This window comes from Crotalus tigris, unplaced genomic scaffold, assembly GCF_016545835.1.
Source record: "Crotalus tigris isolate CLP2741 ecotype Arizona unplaced genomic scaffold, ASM1654583v1 scf7180000020347.5012614909:4044961, whole genome shotgun sequence".
NCBI classification, from domain to species: Eukaryota; Metazoa; Chordata; class Lepidosauria; order Squamata; family Viperidae; genus Crotalus; species Crotalus tigris.
This window is the reverse complement of record NW_024097978.1, coordinates 3,611,217-3,633,202: the sequence shown is the minus strand read 5'-3', so window position 1 is coordinate 3,633,202 and position 21,986 is coordinate 3,611,217. Positions and strand designations below refer to the sequence as shown.

Below are 21,986 nucleotides of genomic sequence, written 5' to 3'. Positions count from 1 at the left end.
TATTCATATTAGGTTTCTTCATAGTTCTAAAACAATATTTTACATTTGACTTTTTCATCTGTACCTTTGACTTGTTCTATACTCTGCTGTTCTTAAACTTTATAAGTTAAACAAAAGGATACCTGCCTTTTCTTTTTCTTTATATGCTTGGCTGTAATTGGCTGTTGTGAAGAAGAAAAGTCATTTTGAGGAAATTGCTCTGTAACAAGCTGAAAAATATTCACCTGGAGGAGGCACCCTGTAGTTGAAAAAAAAATGAAAGTATCAATAATAAGCAAAGTTGACTACTATACAAAACATAGCAGAGAAAGCAGAAGGAATATTTTTCCTCAAGACCAACCTTAGCAGAGGTGATGTAGGATATCACCAGGCTGAGGCCAAGGGAAGGGTCAAACACAGTCATAAGTCCCTTCACGCCCACAAAAGATCTAAGCCCAGCTGACCTTGAATTCCTTCTACTCTTATCTCCCTCTAATTTCTCTTAGCTATTAGTAGTTCAGATCCTTGTGTGAGTTTAAGCTTCCAATAAATCCTTTTATCCAATAAATCCTTTTACCCAACTGAACCGTCTGGATCTCCTGATTTGCTTGCCGCTTAACAGGTGCCTCTGACCAATTCCAGCTTCTACTGTAATGAGATACTAAGCTTCAATTCCTTATTTCTATCTTATTACACCTGAAGCTAGAATTAGTCAGAGGCACCTCTGCTAAGGTGGGTCTTGGAAAAAAAATAGTTTGTTCTTGGCAGACAGTGAATAATTGACATGACTTTTTTTGCTATTTCTTTAATACACTCTAGTATAAACTCTGCAATCTCCCCATCTCTATTCACCGCCTAAAGACAGTCATGTTTTCTAAATCAGAATAGGTATGAAGACTCATTTAAAAGAAATGATGAGCTGGAAAATAGAAGAGTCATCATCCATATGAGAAAGGATGAATGCTTCACTGAACTTCAGATCCAAACAATCAAGGGTTATTTATCAAATCTATATTCCAATTTTCCTAAGATGATGTGCAGCACTTCCTTTCTCTACTGTTTTCCTTACGTCTCTATCCCTATGATAGATGTGGCTGAAAAAAAATCCTCTTTCAGGAACAACTTGCACATAAACCAGCAAATGTATTGTGTTATAAGCATTTCAAATCTGTTCCAATCTCTAAAAATATCACTTTGCTTATGTAGTTTATTTCTGAACTACACTGCTTAAAGATACTGAAACCAACTAGATATTTCTGACTATTTTAGGGAAAAAGTGTAAAAAGAGCTTATTTTTAATAGTTAAATTTCACAGTCTATGAACTATTACTTCTCCACTGTTGCTTTTGTGAAAACAAATATTTAATATTGAACTAACAATATTAATGGGTAGAAGCTTGTTAAAAGAGAGATTCAACCTGCAATTATGGAGAAATTTTCTGACAGAACAATGAATCAATTGAACAGCTTGCCCCCTAGAGTTGTGAGGGCTTCACTGGAGCTTTTCAAAAAATAGACTGGATAAACATTTGCCTTGAGCAGGGGGTTGGACTAGCAGATCTCTAAGGTCCCTTCCAGCCCTATGATTCTATGTTCTATATTAACCCAAAAAGGAATAAACTTTGCTTTATTCTTTTTTCATTCCCCATACTTTTAATAGGCTATTTATAATTGAATGTTTTTTTATGCAATATATACAATTCTACTTATGTCACAACAGAAACGTTTATGCAAACCTTCTGAGAGTCCCATTAACAACTAGCTTGATCGTATAATTTAACAGAACCAGTATACCCAGTTATTCTGCCAGTAGTTTTCCAGGTGCAACTCAAGGTGCTGGTTGTTATCTCTAAAGCCCTTCATGGCCGATTATCTGAAGAAATGCCTACTTTCCATTATTTCTGCCCATCCAGAGTTAATGTGGGTGTGATCTATCGGTGGACCTTTTGTATTTTTCTACTGTGTATCATTCTACTTGTTTTAGACAGGGCTGCCAGTTTATATATATTTCAGTTGTTTTAAATGTTTTACTTTTTTGTGGATTTTCTAAGCCACAATAGTCTTTTGAAGTAGGTGGTCATGTCAAATCAAATCAATTAAATTAAATGTTGCATCTTTCAGAATCGCAAGTTTGATCCTGGGACTTTAATTTAAGCACATAAAATTGAATATTTATCTTTGTCACTAATCAATATCTTTTCTTCAATATTAACTAGAATAATTTCAAATAAACAATTAATCTTTTGTAGGAACTTCATTTTACTACCAAAATTCTTTCTAACCAAGATAGGCTTAACTTGCTTCATCTTAAAGTATCAGCTGTTATATTTTTCCAGATTGGTAAAGATTTTTGAATAAATATTTTATTCTATTTCAGTAAATTTCCAAGTACTTCATTGGTTTAACATTTAGCATTAAACCGTGTTGTTGTTTCAGAAGTTTTCTTCTTCAAATAGGTTAATTTCATCATCTGATTCTTATTCTGATATTGAATTGTACTGTTTTATATATTTCATCACTGATTCTGAAGAAGGTAAGATCTTTAGATACTTCATCATCAGTATTTATCTTTAATTTATGCTTTTATTATTTCCTGAAATTTTACTCTCTTGCTATTGTTAGCAGTTCTAATGCCAACAAAAAGAACAGACAAAAAGGCCAGTGTTATCATGTTGTCTCTATAGTAATAAGTTTGGGATTGCTTGTAGCTATTGAGCATATGTATTAGAAGCATATTTTGTTTTGATTAGAGAACCTCATCAGATGAAAATATTCATTATGTATATGTACTATTGGAGAATATCTTTCCAATGTTTGATTTAAAAGAATATCAGCAATGCTTCATTCCAATATGATACAGAATTTTAGCATTTGTAGTTAAACAAGTGCTATATTCAGTTAGCTGTTAGGGCAATTTGTGCACTGCATCTTGTTTCTGGATTCAGTCAGAGATGAAAAGTGCACAGTAGCTCTCCCACAACCCAGAAATACAGCAATGATTGGAAACTTCTCTTCTCCACATGCTGTTGGTGCAACTGCCCAAATAACATTTTTTGCCCCTCTTTCCCTCTTCATCAGTATTCAGAAGCGGCTACTTTCACTTCCATATAGCATATTGTGCAAACAGCACACTGCTTGCAGAAGAACTATTTTCACTCTGCTGACTGTTGGGCATCAAAATAAAGCTGATGAACATTTTATGTATATACACCATGAGAGACTTCCACTGTCGACTAAAATTTATCTTTAAAATGGCTTTAAATAAAATCTCAGGCTTGTGTAGGTCCCTAGATCACAGGAAAAATCCTCTTTTTCTCCAAAATCATCTCACAACAGAAAGAAAATACTTTTATTTTATTTATGGCAGGGTTGGTTAAAATTGTTTCCTTAAAAAAACTGCACTTCTGCAAGCTTGTGTTTCAAGTCTGTTGATACTTCCCTCTTTTCTAGCTACATAAACAATATAATTCAAATAACTAAATAGGACAAAAAATAAGATTATCAGCTAAAATTGCATTGACTACCAGACAGACAACTTATTAATTAATATTAAGTGGACGTTACTCTATATTTCCCCCAAATTATAGATAAAACTCAAGTCAAATAAATACTGAACATACCTATTAGTGATGTGTCAGTGAATGGTCTACAATCTTTGTGGAATATTATGCAAGGAAGACTGTTACTTCTGTCTCGTAATTGGAGGGAACCATTACTGGAATACTCCAGCACTCCAAGCAACAGCTATCCTCCCACCCCAAAAATAAAAGGTAATTATTAACCATTGACAGGAAAAGAATACAAGTATTCATTAATTATGTTCTATGCTTATAAGAATACTCTTTTGTCTATTTTTCTAAGAGTATCTAAACCACAAAACCTTTTACAATACAGAGAACTAATGTCAGCTTGATACTTCTCTGGCATTCTACCATCAGTTTTTGGGGAGAGGAAAAGGAGAGGAAATAGGCAATTGGCATATAAAGAGGAGAAGTGATCAAAAGGGAGAAGGGATGATAGACTTGACGGAACCCAGAGGTGTGAGAACCAGCTTGTTCAATCTTCAAAGACACAGAGCCTGAGAAAGGAATGCGAATTGCACCAAACATCCAAGTGGTTCCCAAAATACCTATAGGCACACCATTGGTCCAAAGATGAACCAGTCAAGGGGAAAGGGGAAACTTTTGTAACCTTTTACATGGGAAGTTTAGTTTTAGTCTGTTTTGTTTGCAAACACTAATTCTTAGTAAAAGAACCTATCACTTCAATCAAATGGAATCGAGGGTCTTTCTTTCCTAGGGACCTAGCTGGGGCAAGCCTGACAACTAAATTGATGTAGCGGTTAAAATATTTAGGCTAGAAACCTGGAAACAATAAGTTTTAGTCATACACATAGCTAGCGGGTTGACTTTTGCTCCTCAGTCCTAGGAAGGAGGCAAGGGCAAATTACTTTTGAAACATCTGGGACTTCTCCTGGCATTTGCCAGGAGTCAACACACACGGACAGTATTACAGGAGTGAGTAAATTCATGTTTATTCTCTGAGTTTACTATACATCAAAAGATTAGTCTTTCTCTCAATCTTAGAAGATAAATGTCATACTTACCAATGGTGGATGAAAACATTCAGCTGACAAAATGCAGTAGTTCTGGGCCAATCTGCAATTTAGTTCTTGTATATTTAGGTTGCAGATCTTTGAGGCAGAAGGCAACTGCTGCAATGGACCACAGCTTTCCCAACAGCTCCTCTCAACCATACTATACAGTTGGACAAAATTTGGAATCTGACACGGTGGCTCCAGAATCTGGTACTAGGAAAAGGTTTAGGAGTTAATTTATTTCCACATAGAAGGTAAGTGTAAGGACCCACTTCAACCCCACATCTTAAGAAAGCAGAACTCTTGGAAATAATTTCTTCCAACAGGAACTTTTATTAAGAGTAGTTGATAGCAGGCATAATAGACAGGATCTGAGGGATTCCTTACAGATCAATACTTTAAAATGTCCCCAAGCAAATCCTACCCCACAGTTCATCCGGATGGTTCAAAATCGGTCAATCCCCAGGTGTTAAGTCCATTGTGGGAAAAGGGGAGATAACATTGGTCTGGCTCTGGTTGCAGTGCGATGCTCAAGTGGCTCTTTGCACCTTCTTTTGAGAATGGAGAGATAAGCCAGGCTCCGGAGGTTGTATTTCTTTCTCCCTCCCTTTTCCTAGCTGACAGGTTAGGGAGAAGAAAGTTCAGAGAGAGATACAGTGCAGGAAGCAAATTGTTACACTGTAGTGGGCAGTGGACACAGAAACAATAAACGAAGCAAAAGGTTACACTGCAGCGAATAGAGGAAGCAAAAGCAATAACCCCACAGGCACACACCCCCTCCCCCTTGGGAGTATGACAGAACCCAGGGAAAGGTGAGATTTGTTTTTAGATCAGAGGGGATGGATAGATAGAAATGAAATAGAAATGGGTTCTGACAAGTGCACAGGATTATGGAAAAAGATATTACCTGGTCGAGGAGACAATGGTGCTTTTCTGCCAGAATCTCTGCATGCAAGTTTCTTTCCTGCTTCTTGGGTAGCAGCAGGGAATTCAGAATAGGAACAATAAACTTCTCTATTAGTTCTTGAGAATGATGATTAAAGCAAGGCAGCAATTTTTGGTGCTGAGTGAAATAACAGAACCTAGAAAGATTTAAGATAACATTACATTCTTCAGGGATGTAATGGGAGGAACTGAATTTCAGGTGAAGAAAATTTAGGGGAAAAAATCTGAAGAACATAAAACAGGACAAAGAACAATTCAAAGTAACTTTCAACGTAATTTCTTGAGCCTATTTATTCCTTGTACCCAAAAAATCTGGTGCTCTTCAGATGCGCTATATTTCAACTCCAACAAACTCAGCCAATATTACTAGTGACCATGAGCCTAAAATAATATTAAAATCAAACAAATTGGAGATTGATTACTCAAAATTTATCTCAATATTTGTATTGTGTATAATAATCACTTCCTATAATTTAGACATTGCTACACACCAACATATGAGAAAAATTCTTCTCTGGCCCCATATAATAAAGGGAAGTTCTAGGCCAGTGATGGCGAACCTTTTAGAGACCGAGTGCCCAAACTGTAACCCAAAACCCACTTATGCATCATCGGGTGCCGGATGGGTATGGCCCATTGGGTGGGTGTGGCTGCGGTGGTAATAGCAGACTGGGTGGCACTAAAAAGTTCAATAATCAATTCCAACTTTGCAAGATCTTTTTTTTCCCGCAAGAAGTTGAAATTGACTGATTGATTGAACCTTTTTTTTTGTACATGGCGACGGAGGCCTAAAGCATAAAGGTTTTATAAAACCCACCTGACGGACTAGGGCGACAGTGCACGTGCCTACAGAGAGGGCTCTGAGTATCATCATTGTTCTAGGCCTTGGATATTGTTTGAATAGGATTACAGACTTGGAAAGGATCACAAAGGCTCTGAAATCCAACCATCTGCTCAATGGAGGAATCCAGATTAAAAACATCCACAAAGAGGTTGTCTTATGCTTGAACACAACTAATAAAACATAGTCCCTTTGGGTAATTTGTTTTACTACCAAACTGCTCTAGGAGGGCTTTCTTAATGTTCACCTGGAGGCTGCTGCTGCATAATTTAAATCCACTTTTTATATTCTGCATTCTAGAATAACAGATCTTTGCGTTTGTAGGTTTGAACTGTGGGGTCCTTGGTGTTCTCTGAGCTTGGCTGTATTCATTACCAAATCAGGTAGGTAACATCAGGTAACTAGGCCTAGCACTAATGATATTACTTAGTTCAATAATGAAACATTTGCAACCAAGCTCAGAGAGGTTTAAGGAAGCTCCACACTCATTTGCACTATTCAGGTGACCCTGAATAAACTTCCAAGTGGCCTCAACAACTCTCAGAAAGAATGCTAATGACCAGATGACTGCAAGGAATATACATCCTTCCATCCTCCACCTTTCAGTAAGAACTGTAGACATTTCTTGGATGAGAAATGTCTTCAAGGAAAAACAAAGCCCAGTTACCTTTTGAAAAAGCACCTTTGGGTCTTTTATGAATTGAAGTATTTTTTTTTTCCTTGTTCCCTCTCAGAGCTTCAAACTCTCTTACTGCAACCTGTTCTCTGCCAAAAATCAGCTGCTACTGTCCTATTCACTCACTCTGAGAGCTATCTGTCTGGAAACTGCCACCTTATTTCTTGGGCCTGTATTTGTAGTGTTGGGAGTTCCATAGCCTCTGATCAGAGTACATGGAGACTTGTATCCTGCTAAAATTCTTGGGGACTCAGTTTGCATGTGACTGTGTGCAACCTGTAATTGCAGAGGTGTCTGCCTCTCTGCATATGTGCATTAGATTGCACATATTCACCCTTTTAGTCTTAAACTGCAGGAAAAAAGAATTATCTTAAATTATAGAAAACTAGTACCAGCCCTTAAGTGATTGCCTGAAGAAAGGTTATTATCATATGCCATTGATTTTAATCACACACACCTTTGTTCAAATATCTCCAGCAAGTTGACCAGATAAAGATAGAGTGACAGGCTTAAATTATAACGCAAGAGTAGTTGCAGATAATAATTTCCAAAGCAGTTTACAGGTTGATGTAATATGCTGTATGCTGAAAAACTCTTTAGCACAATGGTAGTATGTAGACAAGCTCCAAAAGCAGCAGGAATAGTAGGTAAAGGCATCTCCAAAAGATGGACATCTCGGAGCTAACACGTAAAGCATAAAGAAAAATTGAAGATTTAAAAAATTTTCAAACAATTTTCACACACTAGTTATTCCATTTTGGCCTTACTGTCAGTCATGAAACTAACTGGCAACATAATACACAATCCTCATAAGAATACATCCTTCTCCAATAAGGATTTCTTGCTTTTAAATCAGAAACCTCTTGTGTCATAACTGCATTGTAGCTGGAAACAGCCTCTTATCTCTTATCTTCTTTTCACATAGTCTACTTTCTTTAAAACTGCATTTATAATGGAGACTGTAAACTACTCTAAGCCAACTCACCTCTATGCATGCTCCTGGTCGGAATCCGCAGCCAGTATTCAACATCTGCTGATAAGCAAGACAAAGTACCTGTTTGTTATCTAGTTCATAGAGGCCAGCTTGGGCATTTAACACTTGAGTGATAGTACCCTGAAAAGAGAATAATGAAAGGTTATACTATAGATAGTTTGTACTGCTTACCAGAGTCATGTCTGAAGAAATGTTCAAGTGCAGGTTGAAAACAAAGTTTTCTTTGTATAGGTGTCACAATTTACTTACTGTATATGAGATGAGCTTGGATTTTCTAATAGGACCCAATATCATTTCTTCCTTCTGCGCTTTCAATAAGCTTTTAGGTTGCATAGAAGGCATAGTGGAAACTGGTGCCATGGATCTTCCTTGTGAAGTTACATCCAGGCATTGTTCCTTTGTTTGTTCTTTGCAGTAAGGCAGAAGGCATGATGAAGAGCTGGCTCTGAAAACACTCTGTCCAGCACTTTTGAGGCAAGATATCTTCAAGTCAGTCAGGACATATTTGTGCCCCAGTTGTAGTGCATGATGCCAAACCAAATGGGGAGCCTTCTAGAATAGAGAAAGCAGGGAGAATGTCAAAATTCAGCACCTATAAGAATATCTGTGGAGCTTTTCTGATTCTAAGGTCACTTGAAGTATACTGCTCAAAAAAATAAAGGGAACACAAACATATAGGATCCTATATGTTTGTGTTCCCTTTATTTTTTTGAGCAGTATACATATGATGTCAGTATCAATGAAGGCCTTTTCCACATTTTCACTGGAAACTGTGTTATTGATTTTCCTTCCAATATATTGTATGGCTCTTTTAAGAGAAAGAGCAATGTAATCTACAAATAGTGCTATTAGGCAACCCATGTATAATTAGATACTACTTTTACTATTCCATTGTAGCGCAGTGGTTAGAATGCAATACTGCAGTCTATTTCTGCTGACTGCCAGCAATTTGGCAGTTCAAATCTCACTGGCTCAAGGTTGACTCAGCCATCCATCCTCCCAAGGTCAGTAAAATGAGGACCCAGATTGGGGGGGGGGGGGAGAGGGAATATGCTGACTCTGTAAACCACTTAGAGAGGACTGTAAAGCATTGTGAAGCGGTATGTAAGTCTAAGTGCTATTGCTATTCCCAAGCCCAATAGGAATTTAATCATGAAGAAAACCAATCAACACTGGTTGTGATGCATGATTAGCAAAATCATCATCATTATCCTCCAAACATCTTAGCAGACCAATTCGACTTCTACTTCCTCAAAAACAATATATCTCATCCTATGAACTTCATAATTGGTCATGGTGGTTATTCATCAACCAACTTCTCTGTAGAAATTTAAGATAAGGCATAGTTCTATTTTGAATAAAGGATAAAATAAACATATAGTAAATAAACATACTTGTACTACCACTGGAACACAAGCAGAAGAACTAAAACACTTCAGGAAGAGGAAGAAGAAAGTCTTTTGGTTGAAATAGAGAATAGTAGTCAACTTGACTAGTTCCCCTGCCACATTCACCTTTGCTGTATTCTTATTCTGAGGCCTAGAAAAAACAAAAAGAGTCCTGGCAGATCAGCAAAATGTACATTTCATAAGGTATTGTGTTTCTAATCATGGGCAACCAGATGCTGCCAAAAATCTCACAAAGAGGACATGAATGCAATCTTGTTCTTTTACTGTAACCAACTCATGATTTATGAATATTAGTTACCAGTAATACAATTTCATTACCAAGTTCCAGGCCTGACTTTCCTCAGTTCAGACCTACCTCCCAAATGTAGGGTAAATGTAGATGTTTAGTGGTTATTCCCAAAGTATAGGGTATAAATTAAATCCATTGGCTGATATTAATCAAATTATACTACAGATGAAAAGAAGCTACAAAACATTGTTTTATAAAAAGAGCAGCCTACTGAAATCTTGCAGCAATTGGCTGAGGCACCTGGGACCACAAATGCTTTGTGATTTAGGCACATTATTGCACAAGTTCCAGAGACTCTAGTTCCATCTCAATTGGTCAATAGCTCCCATTGGAGTCTGGGAGTCTTGTTTTTTCTTTATCTCTTCTATTTGTTCCCTGAATGAGGTGACTGACCTAGCAGCAATGGCCATTAGTGGCAGTTAATGAGATTACAAGTAATCCTCACTTAACTATTGTCCTGTTTAGCAACCATTTGAAGTTATTATTATGAGAAAGTAACTTTACCATCAGTTCTTGCACTAACGACTATGGCAGCATCACATAGTCAAGTGATTGTCTTTTGTGTGCCTCACAGCTGGCTTCAAACAAGAAGAGTCAATACAGAAACCAAGAGTAAAATTGCAAGTTGTGGTCATATTATATATTGCTTAATGACTATCACTTAGCAAGAGTTACCAGTCCTTGTTGTGGTCATTAAGCAAGAGAGGATGATGGCCATTACTGTTCCATTTACAGATAGTCCTTGACTGAGGATGGCAATTGAAATTGGAATTTCCATTGTCAAGTGATATGGTTGTAAAGCCCAACCATTATCACATATTGACAGCAATCCCTATAGCCCCAGTTGCTGTTGTTAATCGAATCCATGGTCATCAGGCTAGACAACTTCCTGCCACTTTCTACAATCAAAATCAATAGGAAGATAGCAGAAAGCTGCAAGTTCCCCGCCTATAGGCAGGTAAGTGGCTGCTACTGGATTCCAAGCAGTGCTACCCACTTCCTTGGTTCCTGCTATAGTGAAACTACAGTCCATTCACTACCACCGGAATAATTCAAATACTTTGCTATTAATATTTAAGTAGGAGCACCTAAGGGTTCCAATATATCAGCTATAATGAGGGGGACCTAAGGGTGCATGTTTTCTGCAGCAGCCTGTTTCCTGAAACTCCAATGGCACCCAATCTCATAGTCTTCTGGAAGGTAAAAACATGGTTCTTCTAGAAAACCTTTGGTGCTCAAAGGTGCCCACTTTTACCATATTTTATCCTGTTATATTTAGCATTTATTAAATTGAGAATTTAAATGGAATTAACTACTGAAATAAAGACAAGGATAGAGAAAGCTCGAACAGCATTCTTCAAAATGAAAAAGGTCTTCTGCAGTCACGACATAAGCCTAAGACTGAAAATCAGGCTTGTCAGATGCTATATTTTTTCTATCCTGCTCTATGGAGTAGAGAGTTGGTCTCTGACAGAAGGCCACTTGAAGAGACTAGAAGCATTTGAAATGTGGATTTACAGGCGGCTGTTACGTATAAACTGGGTTGACAAGATTAGAAATGAGGTGGTGATAAGCTGCCTGGGAAAGCCAAGGGAAATCATCAAAACAATTAAAAAACAAAAATTAGAATATTTTGGACATGTTATGCGACATCCAGAAAAATACGGCATAGTCCATTTAATCCTCCAGGGCAGTGGTTCTCAACTTTTTTAATGCCGTGACCCCCAACGGTCATAAGTCAAGGACTATTCAACCGGTCGTAAGTCGAGGACTACTCAACTGGTGCAGCACCGTTTGCAGAATGGGACTTTTGGCGGGCTCAGCAGGGCAGAGACAGCCTGGACAATTCCTATTGGCTTTTGAAAGCCAATAGAATTAGACTCTATTCAAGAGAGTCTATTCTATTGGCTTTCAAAAGCCAATAGAATAAAAGGGAGTAGCACAGCTAAGGAAAAGGGGAAAAAAATGGCGGACTGCGTTGTTTGGCGACCCCCGTGAAATGGTCGTTCGACCCCAAATGGGGTCCTGACCCACAGGCTGAGAACCACTGCTCCAGGAAAGATTGAAGGCAAGCGAGGTCCAGGCAGAAGAAGAATATCATGGCTTCAAAATCTAAAGGACTGGTTTGGACAAAACTCAGCAGCACTTTTTCGTCTGGCTGCTGATAAAAACAGGATCGCCAACATCCGATAACGGATATGGCACAAGAAGAAAAAGAATTTTAATTAATCCTTATTCTGATTTTGTATTGCATTTTATTGTGTTTTATAAGCTATCTAGAGTATGATTGATTTTAAGTAATAAATTTAATTAAATAAATAATATAATTCATATTGATCCAATACACTCATAATAACTTCATCAATACTGTTACTTAATTAGCAAAATAGAACATTAATCTTAACTCAGCTTATTTGGGACACAATCAAAAGTACATCCGTTATTCATGAATATGTAGATTACTTCAAAAAGTTACACAAAAAAGTCCAGACTTCCAGTTTTGCGTCACAGTGAGACGGATGCAGGAAGGCAGGGCTCTGCCTAAAAGGCGATGAAGGAGGGGTATCTCGTCGATCATGGAGAGATGACAGTCTTTCCGTTCAATCTGAGAAAAACCCTCCAAACTGGCAGGGGAAAGACTGGCTACATTCCTATGGCCAGCCATTAGTTGCTGACAACCGAAGAAAAGCACCAATTAAGACATCGTAAACATCATGTTTGGAACTGGGTGAGAATATTGATCCTTTCTTTACTATTTTACAACTGAATTTCCTGGGAAAAGCTCCCAAGAAGCTAAAAACCTCCAAATGTGAACGGAAGCGGTGTTTTAATTTCTATGGGGGACAGAAATATACAATATTGAAGTGGAAATAACATAAAACTAGTTTTGAAATTTGAGAACTGAGATAACTGTTAAGATTTTCTCTTAGAAAAAAACAAGAAAAAACATTGAGGTGAAATATAAGAAATCAATCCTTTGTTTTAAGAGTGAAAAATGGATTTTGAATGACATCTAGCGGTGGATCTGAGTACAGCACTATAACTAGCTTCCTGCCTGCTTGGTGATTCCTAGCCTAAGGGAGAACAGCTGGCAATAAAGGAAAATATTTTGGCATACTTATCACCCTGACCTTGTTGAATTATAAACACCCACTGAGCTTGGACTTTTAATCTCAAGAGCTAGTGGAAGAGAAAGAAAAACTTGACCTTTGATTACGTTTGGCTGGGAGAGACTTTTGAGCTGTTTTCAGGGAGGTTGAACACTTTGAACATTGTGGATTATAACCTTTCCTGACTGACAATTTTTGGATGCCTGAGACAAAGGATCACTATAAAATATTGCTTTTGAGACTGGACCTGTATTCTAAAATCCATTGGATTATAAAGGCTGCATATAAAGACCAGAAAGCTAGAGGAAACTTTGTTTTACTCTTACTGAGGCTGGTGATATTAGAGGACCTTTCAGAAGGAAATATACTCTATGCTACAACTAATTCACCAAACAATTGTTGCATACAAAGAGGACATAAAAAGAAATCACAATGAGACTAAAAACAACTTAGATAATAAAAATGAGCAAATCTCCAAATTAAATCTACAACTAGAAAGTTCCCAGACAACGACTACAAAGTATGAACAAATAAACCAGAGGTTGGAAGATGAAGCAGAGGAAATGGACCTAGAGACGGAAGAGATGAAAGAAGGGAAATATAAATTATCATACACAAATAAAATATTGCAAGACCTATCCATAAGAATGAAATTGCAAAAGATCCTTTACCCTTTAAGCTTGCAAGATGCACCCGATGACAAGGAAGAAGATTTTGGGGAATGGAACATAGAGCTGTCAGGGGAAATGTTATAATTTGGGAGACAAAAGATAAGGGGAGAAATTGAGAGAGAAGGAAGGTGGGAGTTGTTTAAGGTACACAAATGAGCAGAATTTCCCCTCAAAAATACCCTACCTAAATTGTCTTCCTCATACTAAGCAACTTTCATAAAAATTGAAAGAAAATTCCTGGGCGATTTAATTGTCTTTGCTTGGAAAGCTGCTTGGCAAAGAAAGAAAGTGAGAGTTAGATTTAAAAAATAGAAGATTTGACCTATTAGAAAAGGCATCATATGTTTAAGTAATTGTTTGAATATGGTTAAAAGAACGGATGATACTTAGATATATTTAGATTTTTATAAGATATGATTTAGAATTAAAATAGCATTATTTTTCCTCTTCTTTTGATATGGGAAATATGAAAATAAGAGGATTGGTATGGATAAAATTTTAGCTATATAAATGTAATTAACATTGAAAAAATAATAACTGACAAAATACTTTAAATATTGATGGGAAATTAAACCTTAACAAGAGCATGAAAAACAGGATATTGATTAATGAATTTATATTGTTATTTGTATAATATTAGTAATATATGATGAAGATGTTTATATCTAACTCTGTATACATCAATAGTACCAAGAATTGTAATTGTGTAATGAGGGGAAAATGGAAAAAATATGGGGAAGAAAGGAGGATCAGGAAAAAAAAATACTGGATTGTGCAGTATGAATAGACGTGTATTGAAGAAGTTAATGTTAAATATGTGAACCCAGACAACATACTGTTTTCTAAGCTCTAAAGATTGTAGTTCTTAAAAAATAATAAAACTTTAAAAAAAGAAGTTACACAAAAGTGAATACCTGAAGATGAATAGGGATGTGCTGCATCCATCTATGTCTCTTTAAAGAAGCCACACCTTTTCCTGGAAAATGTGCATTTAAATTAAGATGTCTCCATCATCACTTTCTTAACAATTAAGGAAGGAAATGGATAAGAGTAGGGAAAGGAGTGATCAATAAACCTAAATAATAGTAAATCTTTACCTGGCACTGAGCAGCTCTGCAGCTGTCCCAGGGTAGAAAACAGGGATGGTACTAAGATTCTTCTCTGGTCCAGACAGTACTTGAATTGGTTCTTCTAGGATCTCCAAATATCCAGTTGTGCCCTTGCCTATCTGGGGAACATATATCCAACTAGGGAAGAGTGACAGATGTTCTAGCCACTCAAGCTTAAAATGCAGGAACTGCCCAAAAGAAAAGAAAAAAAAGCGACATTAGTTATACAAAGGCTAAATAGCCTTTATTTGAAACTTATAGATACATAAATACCTATCATGCTAATCCCATTCAGGTTTAATACATATTAACTCTACTAGACAGTGACTTAGTTGCCCCGCTCCAAAACAACATATTATTTGAATGTTCCCAGCAAAATCCTATTGGATAGGAAGGGAGGTAAATTCAGCTTCCTTCATTTGAACATCAGTTTTAGTATTTACTAGCAGCATGAATGAACCAAGTAGAGGAAAACAAGTGAATAAACAGTATTGCAAACTGCATATGTGTTTGTGTGTGTGCGGGTGTGTATACACACACACACACACACACACACACACACACACACATATATATACATATATATATGTAGGTCTTTGATTATTCGTGTTTTCTCCCGCGTCAAATCGGCAACGTTTCGACGAAGTCTCATTCGTCATCTTCAGGCTGGTGTTTTCAGCTTCGTCCTTCTAGGAGCAATGTGAGATCGTAGCTGTTTCTTCCTTTTAACTGCCAGTGGGGGTATGAATTGATTGGGTGAGAGCCTGGCTGTGTTCTGATTGAACACTTTAATAACAGAATAATAAGAGAAGCCATCAAGATAGAAAAACGCCCACACAGCATGAACAAACGAGATGATACCTCCCGCCTACCAGCCATTTGGAACCCGCCCTTATTGAAAAACGAGTCCCCAACACAAAGAAGGACACAAGACCCACACTCACGAAAATCACACAGGATGTCACCACCACACATCCACGCAAAAAGCAAACCCAAACCCACACCGATGATGAGGCACAATCACAAACCAGAAGCCAGACCACAGCTGCATCATTAGCCACTTTAAACCCCTCCAATCCATACATGAAGCAAACTGACACCCACCATGAAGATGAGGCACGACCACGAACGCGAAGCCAAACTATAGCAATGCAGTTCAGCATCTCACATCCCCCTGCAACTCAGACTAACCTGAGCACAACAAAGCCCCCACCCAAACAGAACATTCCATCCAATCAGAGCACAGCTAACCCCCCATCCAATCAGAGCATAGCCAAGCTCCTAACCAATCAGAACACACCTCCACCCAATCAGAACACAGCCAGGCTCTCACCCAATCAGTTCATACCCCCACTGGCAGTTAAAAGGAAGAAACAGCTACGATCACACATTGCTCCTAGAAGCACGAAGCTGAAAACACCAGCCTGAAGATGACGAATGAGACTTCGTCGAAACGTCACCAAGACACTTCCAATTTGACGCGGGAGAAAACCCGAATAACCAAAGACCTACAAACACCCGCAAAAACCTCAGAAAACATATATGCACATATATATATGCGTTTGTGCTTATAAACGAGCTCCCCCACCCTCTGGCTTTTAACACCCTGACGATGATGGCAGCAATACAGCCATCGAAAGCTAGGTTATCTATTTATTAAACATTTAATTGTTTTACTTTCTGGTGCTCATTTTTATCATATATATATATATATATATATATTATATATATATATATATATATATATATATATATTATATATATATATATATATATATCTGGATTCCATAGAAATAAGATTACAAACCTAATCCAAAAAGAAACCCCCACTAAAATCCAAGACAAAGAACAAGAAAATGGCAAAGCCCTCCTCCCATACATAAAAGGCACCACAGACAGAATCAGTAAGATCCTCCATAAACACAACATCAAAACAGCATTCTGCACAAACAGAAAAATATCCACCATCCTTAGAAACCCCAAAGATAAAATTGAATTAGAAAATCAAGGAGTATACGAAATCCCATGCACCACTTGTCCCACCACATACATCGGACAAACCAACAGAAGAATAAGTGCACGCATTGAAGAACATAAGAACTCAGTCAAAAAAGAGGAACCAACATCTTCCCTGGTCCAACACCTTAAAGCCAAAGGACATGAAATTGACTTTAAAAATACCAGAACCATTGCCAAAAGTGAACATTTTAATAACAGAATAATCAGAGAAGCCATCGAGATAGAAAAACGCCCACACCGCATGAACAAGCGAGATGATACCTCCCGCCTACCAGCCATTTAGAAACCCGCCCTTATTGACAAACGACTCCCTAACACAACAAATGATACCAGACCCACACTCACAAAAACGACACAGGAGGTCACCACCACACATCCACGCAAAAAACAAACCCAAAGCCACACCGATGACGAGGCACGACCACAAACCAGAAGCCAGACCACAGCTGCATCATTAGCCACTTTAAACCCCTCCAATCCAGACATGAAGCAAACTGACACCCTCCATGAAGAGGAGGCACGACCACGAACACGAAGCCAGAAAATAGCAAGGCAGCCCAAAATCTTAAACCCCTCTGCAACTCAGACTAACCTGAGCACAACCAAACAGAACACTCCCCCAGCCAATCAGAGCACAGCCAAGCCCCTAACCATTCAGAACACACCTCCACCCAATCAGAACACAGCAAAGCTCCCACCCAATCAGTTCATACCCCCACTGGCACTTAAAAGGAATAAACAGCTAAGACCACACATTGCTGCTCAAAGCACGAAGCTGAAAGCACCAGCCTGAAGATGACGAATGGGACTTCGTCGAAACGTCGCCAAGACACTTCCAATTTTATGTGGGAGAAAACCCGAACAACCAAAGACCTACAAATACCCGCGAAAACCTCAGAAAACACACACACACACACACACACACACATATATATATATATATATATATATATATATATATATGTGTGTGTGTGTGTGTGTGTGTGTGTTTTCTGAGGTTTTCGCGGGTGTTTGTATGTAGGTCTTTGGTTTTACATGGGAGAAAACCCGAACAACCAAAGACCTACACACACACACACACACACACACACACACACACACACACACACATATATATATATATATATATATATGTATATGTATATATGTCCTTAATAGTTCTACGAATCCCGGGCATATTTGTTCAATGATGCAATCTTCGATCTCCGGGAAGAGTATACTCCAGTTATTTATTGTTAAAACAACATTTAAAACAATAAAAACAGGTATATACAAGATTAAAACAACTTAGCTTTCGCTGGTCCTCTGCCAGCGTCCTCAGAGTGGGGCTTAGGGGGTGGGAAGTTCTTTTTATCCCCTTGCTGATCCCAATTGCCTACTCATTGCCCTCGTGTATTGCCGAATCAGAGGAGGCACCTTGCATGGCATGTGGGAACAGCATGTAGGACAGCAGGTCAGAGGAGGAGGAATGTTAGAGAGGATGGACAGAAATGGATGAACAACAGGCAAGTCAGCAGATTATGGGGAGGACATTGGAGAGGGGAAGATGGACAGTGGGGGAGGAGGGTAAACAGGAACAGCAGATAGAGCAGCGGATCAGGAAGGAAAAGACATTGAGGAAGAGAACATCAATAGGAATGGTTGATGAAAGGCAGGAGCAATATGTTAATCAACAGGTGGGAGGGTTGAAGGAAGGGGGGGGAAGGATGACAGGAATGGACAACAAAGGGTGTATGAATCGGCAGGCTAGGGAATTGGAGGAGGGAGATGAGATAGGAACTGGCAATGGAATGCAAAAACGGCAGGCGGACCAGCAGCCCAACAGGACTCGTGTATTGCCGAATCGGAGGAGGCACCTTGCATTGGGTAGAGAGGAGGGATTGAGGAGTGTGTTAATGATAACAGCGCAGGGAGGGGGAGACAGCACAAGGATGACAGAGCAGAAAAATACAATGTTAGAGTGCAAAAAAGAGAGGGCGGAACAGTTAAGGCAGTCATAGGCAATCAGGAAGAGTGGCCCTGTCACGAGGGCAATGAGTAGGCAATTGGATCAGCAAGGGGATAAAAAGAACTGTCCCACCCCCTAAGCCCCACTCTGAGGATGCTGGCAGAGGACCAGCAAAAGCTAAGTTGTTTTAATCTTGTATATAACTGTTTTTATTGTTTTAAATGTTGTTTTAACAATAAATACTGGAGTATACTCTTCCCGGAGATCGAAGATTGCATCATTGAAAATATATATATATATATATATATATATATATATATATATATATATATGTATATATGTATATATGTATATATGTATATATGTATATATGTATATATATGTATATATGTATATATGTATACATATACATATATATATATATACACACACACACATATATATACACACACACACATATACATACATATATATATACATATATTTACATATATACGTATATATATACATACATACATACATACATATATACACACACACACACACACACACACACTATATTTGGTTGTTAATCTTGACATCAATGTTACTTCAAAAATCAGATGCTAAGCATCAAGAGGTATGCCTCCAATTCCTGTTTATGAGCACACCAGAGTTAATTGATGATTGCAAGAAACAAAAAGACATGGTCTTGATCCAGCTCCATATTCTATTTAACTGGATACCCAGATCTATCCCAGTGCATAATGAGAATGATTTTAAAGACCCCCAATCTTCACTGTTAAATTTATTTTTTCTGCTAAGATCTGCAATGTCTCTCTCCTAAGCAGCACTGGATAGATAAACAACAGAACATCTTAGTGCCATACCACACAGGGAAGTGCTCCAGTGTTATCTTGCAAATAAACACTTCCATCCATCATCTTATCTTTTTTTCCTGGTGTTTCAATTCTCAAGTAGCCTATGAGCATCAAATGAGTTTGTTCAAAATATTTCTGGTCAGGCAAAATAGTTTCATTCTGTTGGATCCATTCTCTGAATTCATCAGAACTTGAGGTTAAACGACTACAGCAAGGTATACACCGAGATTGAAGATCAGAGATAGAAGTAATGCTGAAACATATAATTAAGTTAATTTATAGTGAAGAATGAAGACATAAATGTTGTTATTGTAGAGTTAAAACAAATAAAGACCTCCATATAAATTGTTTTGACCTTTGAAAATAAAACAAGATACATCTGTAAAATATTAATTATAAACAATGGGTTTATTAAACTGTCACAGCAGGTGGTAGAATCTAACCATTACGGAAAAGCTAAGTAGAGTCAGATCTAATTGTGCTTGGATGAAAAAATACTAGAAACTCCAGGGCTCTGGAATGTACAGTTGAAAATATTTTTAAGAAAAGGGTAAGAGGGGACCATTTACACAATACTACTGAGAAACCAATATACTGTAGACTTGTCCATGCAATTCACAAGAAGTTGAGTTCAACTTGAAAGAAACTTTCTCTTTACTTTTATTGCTATACTGGCTGTTGTATTTCACTTTGCTTCCCAATGAGCAGCATATCTGTTCTTTTCCCAAGTATCACATTTTATTAAAAGGCATGAACCGCAGCTCACTTCATCAGATGCATAGAATGGCTAAACTGATGGATTTTTGAGGCAGAGGGTAGGAAGGAAAATAGATTAGTTGTGCAATATCATGAATGATAATTATCGCAAATGAAGGCAAATATACGTTTCCTAGAATAATGTTGCAGGATCCGATCTGAGTCAATCACCGGGGCCAGAGGTTTAGTCTTCCGTTTTGAATTTGTGCTATGAACTTCTCTGAATGAGGGCAAAGTAGAACCTGGTTTTCTCCCCAACTTGTCCAACACTTTAACTACCAACACCATCCGACCCTTTCAAGGGAGGTTTTACTAAGATTAGTTGGGGCTGAAGGAGATTTTCGCTTTCAAGTGCCTTGCTGGCGCGAGACGCCAAACGACTAACCACATTTACTGGATTAAACTGACAGCTTATGCTCCCGTACGCAGTACGCAATCTTAAACTAATCACGCTAGATGTCCTCGCACAAAAACTAAACCACAAACTAGCAATAAACGTTTTAGTTCAGCAAACTCATTCCTCTCGGAGTATTGGTAAGCAGAGAGTAGGAGAGGAGGCGGAAGGGAAGAAAAAAAATAAGATGGACAGCCGATTGAAATGTCACGCCGGCGACATCGCCCCCTTTTGTGTCCCCCCACCTGCCGGCGCGCGCGGGGCTACTGCTATCCGGGTTCCACAAACGCTTCAACGACTGCCGGTGGGCGCTCGCCATCTCGTTATTCTCGCTCTTGCAAAGCAGGAAGCGCAGCCTGCACAACACGCAAGGGCGTCTGTACGGAGACAACCAGGAGCGGCTATTTCATCGCCCGCCCCTTCTGGCCGTTGGAAGACGGCGCCAGGGATTGCAGGGAAGACCGCCCTGCATGTTATTCCGCGCAGACGCTTCTGTTCACGACTTCCTTGCTAAACTGCACGGAATTCAGTAAGCAACAAGGATAGCTGCAAACCGCAGATTATGCCAAAAACAGATATAACTTGGCTAAGCATATTTGAAGCTACCTGGAACTGAATTTTTTAGTATACTATTCTCTCCATCTCATCCCCTATAAATATTTTGTATGAAATACTATTTTTGCTTCATATTTCAGTGTTTAAAAATAGCGCTTAGGAACTTCCAGGGCGCAGGCAATTCATTTGCACACACGTTGCAAAGTGAAGGAGGCTGCAGCCCGGATGTCGTCACTCACGAAAGGTCTGCGAAAAAGCAGAGGGAGCGCAGCTGGGGTATCAACTGAGGGCGAGCTAGTTGCTCATTAAGACGTCTGCCAGGGGATCTAGCCGTCTTTGCCTTTTGAAAAACGGCTGTTACCTTGCATCCCGAGACGAGATGCACGCTATGAGTATCAAGCATAAATTGCATAAATTGACTTCATAGACTATTGCTCAGATCAGATCTGCATCTAAAGGTAGTATGGATAGAGAAAAATAACTTAAATTTTCCAACTTAAAATCGTTTATAAGTTGAAAATCGATGCATGGAGTAAATCTGTCTTAGAAAAACAAGGTCTTTCTCTAGTTGCAGCTTTCCCTTCCACCCTAACAAAAAGGTGGAGGCACCCTAACGTAAATAGGATTGTCGTCTCTACTTTTTCATTATTCTATAGACAAGTTGCGGTCAAAAGAGACGGAAGAAGCGATTGTTTCAGTTTTTCGAGTGTACAGAAATACATGTGTTTTCACTATCATAGAGCCCTCTAAATAAGGGTCGAAAAGACTCATCTGCAGTGGTTAATAAGTCAGACTTCCTAGTTTCCTTTTCCCTTATTTAAATATATATGACTT

At 38.4% G+C, this 21,986-nt stretch overlaps 1 protein-coding gene across 1 annotated transcript in view; it reads right to left on the bottom strand.

Annotated features, from left to right (window-relative positions):
• The window catches only part of CTC1 (CST telomere replication complex component 1), a 32,244-nt gene extending 11,069 nt beyond the window's left edge, over positions 1-21,175 (bottom strand). Inside the window, exons 1-11 of the mRNA XM_039366645.1 lie at positions 20,843-21,175; positions 19,457-19,700; positions 14,609-14,808; positions 9,427-9,571; positions 8,282-8,584; positions 8,024-8,152; positions 7,496-7,719; positions 5,484-5,658; positions 4,586-4,789; positions 3,600-3,723; positions 127-238 (exon numbers count right to left, since the gene is read on the bottom strand). Of these exons, the coding sequence (XP_039222579.1) occupies positions 127-238; positions 3,600-3,723; positions 4,586-4,789; positions 5,484-5,658; positions 7,496-7,719; positions 8,024-8,152; positions 8,282-8,584; positions 9,427-9,571; positions 14,609-14,808; positions 19,457-19,700; positions 20,843-20,916 (1,934 nt within the window). The 5' untranslated portion in view covers positions 20,917-21,175. The remainder of the gene's footprint in view (positions 1-126; positions 239-3,599; positions 3,724-4,585; positions 4,790-5,483; positions 5,659-7,495; positions 7,720-8,023; positions 8,153-8,281; positions 8,585-9,426; positions 9,572-14,608; positions 14,809-19,456; positions 19,701-20,842) is intronic.
• Between the last annotated feature and the right edge of the window lie 811 nt (positions 21,176-21,986).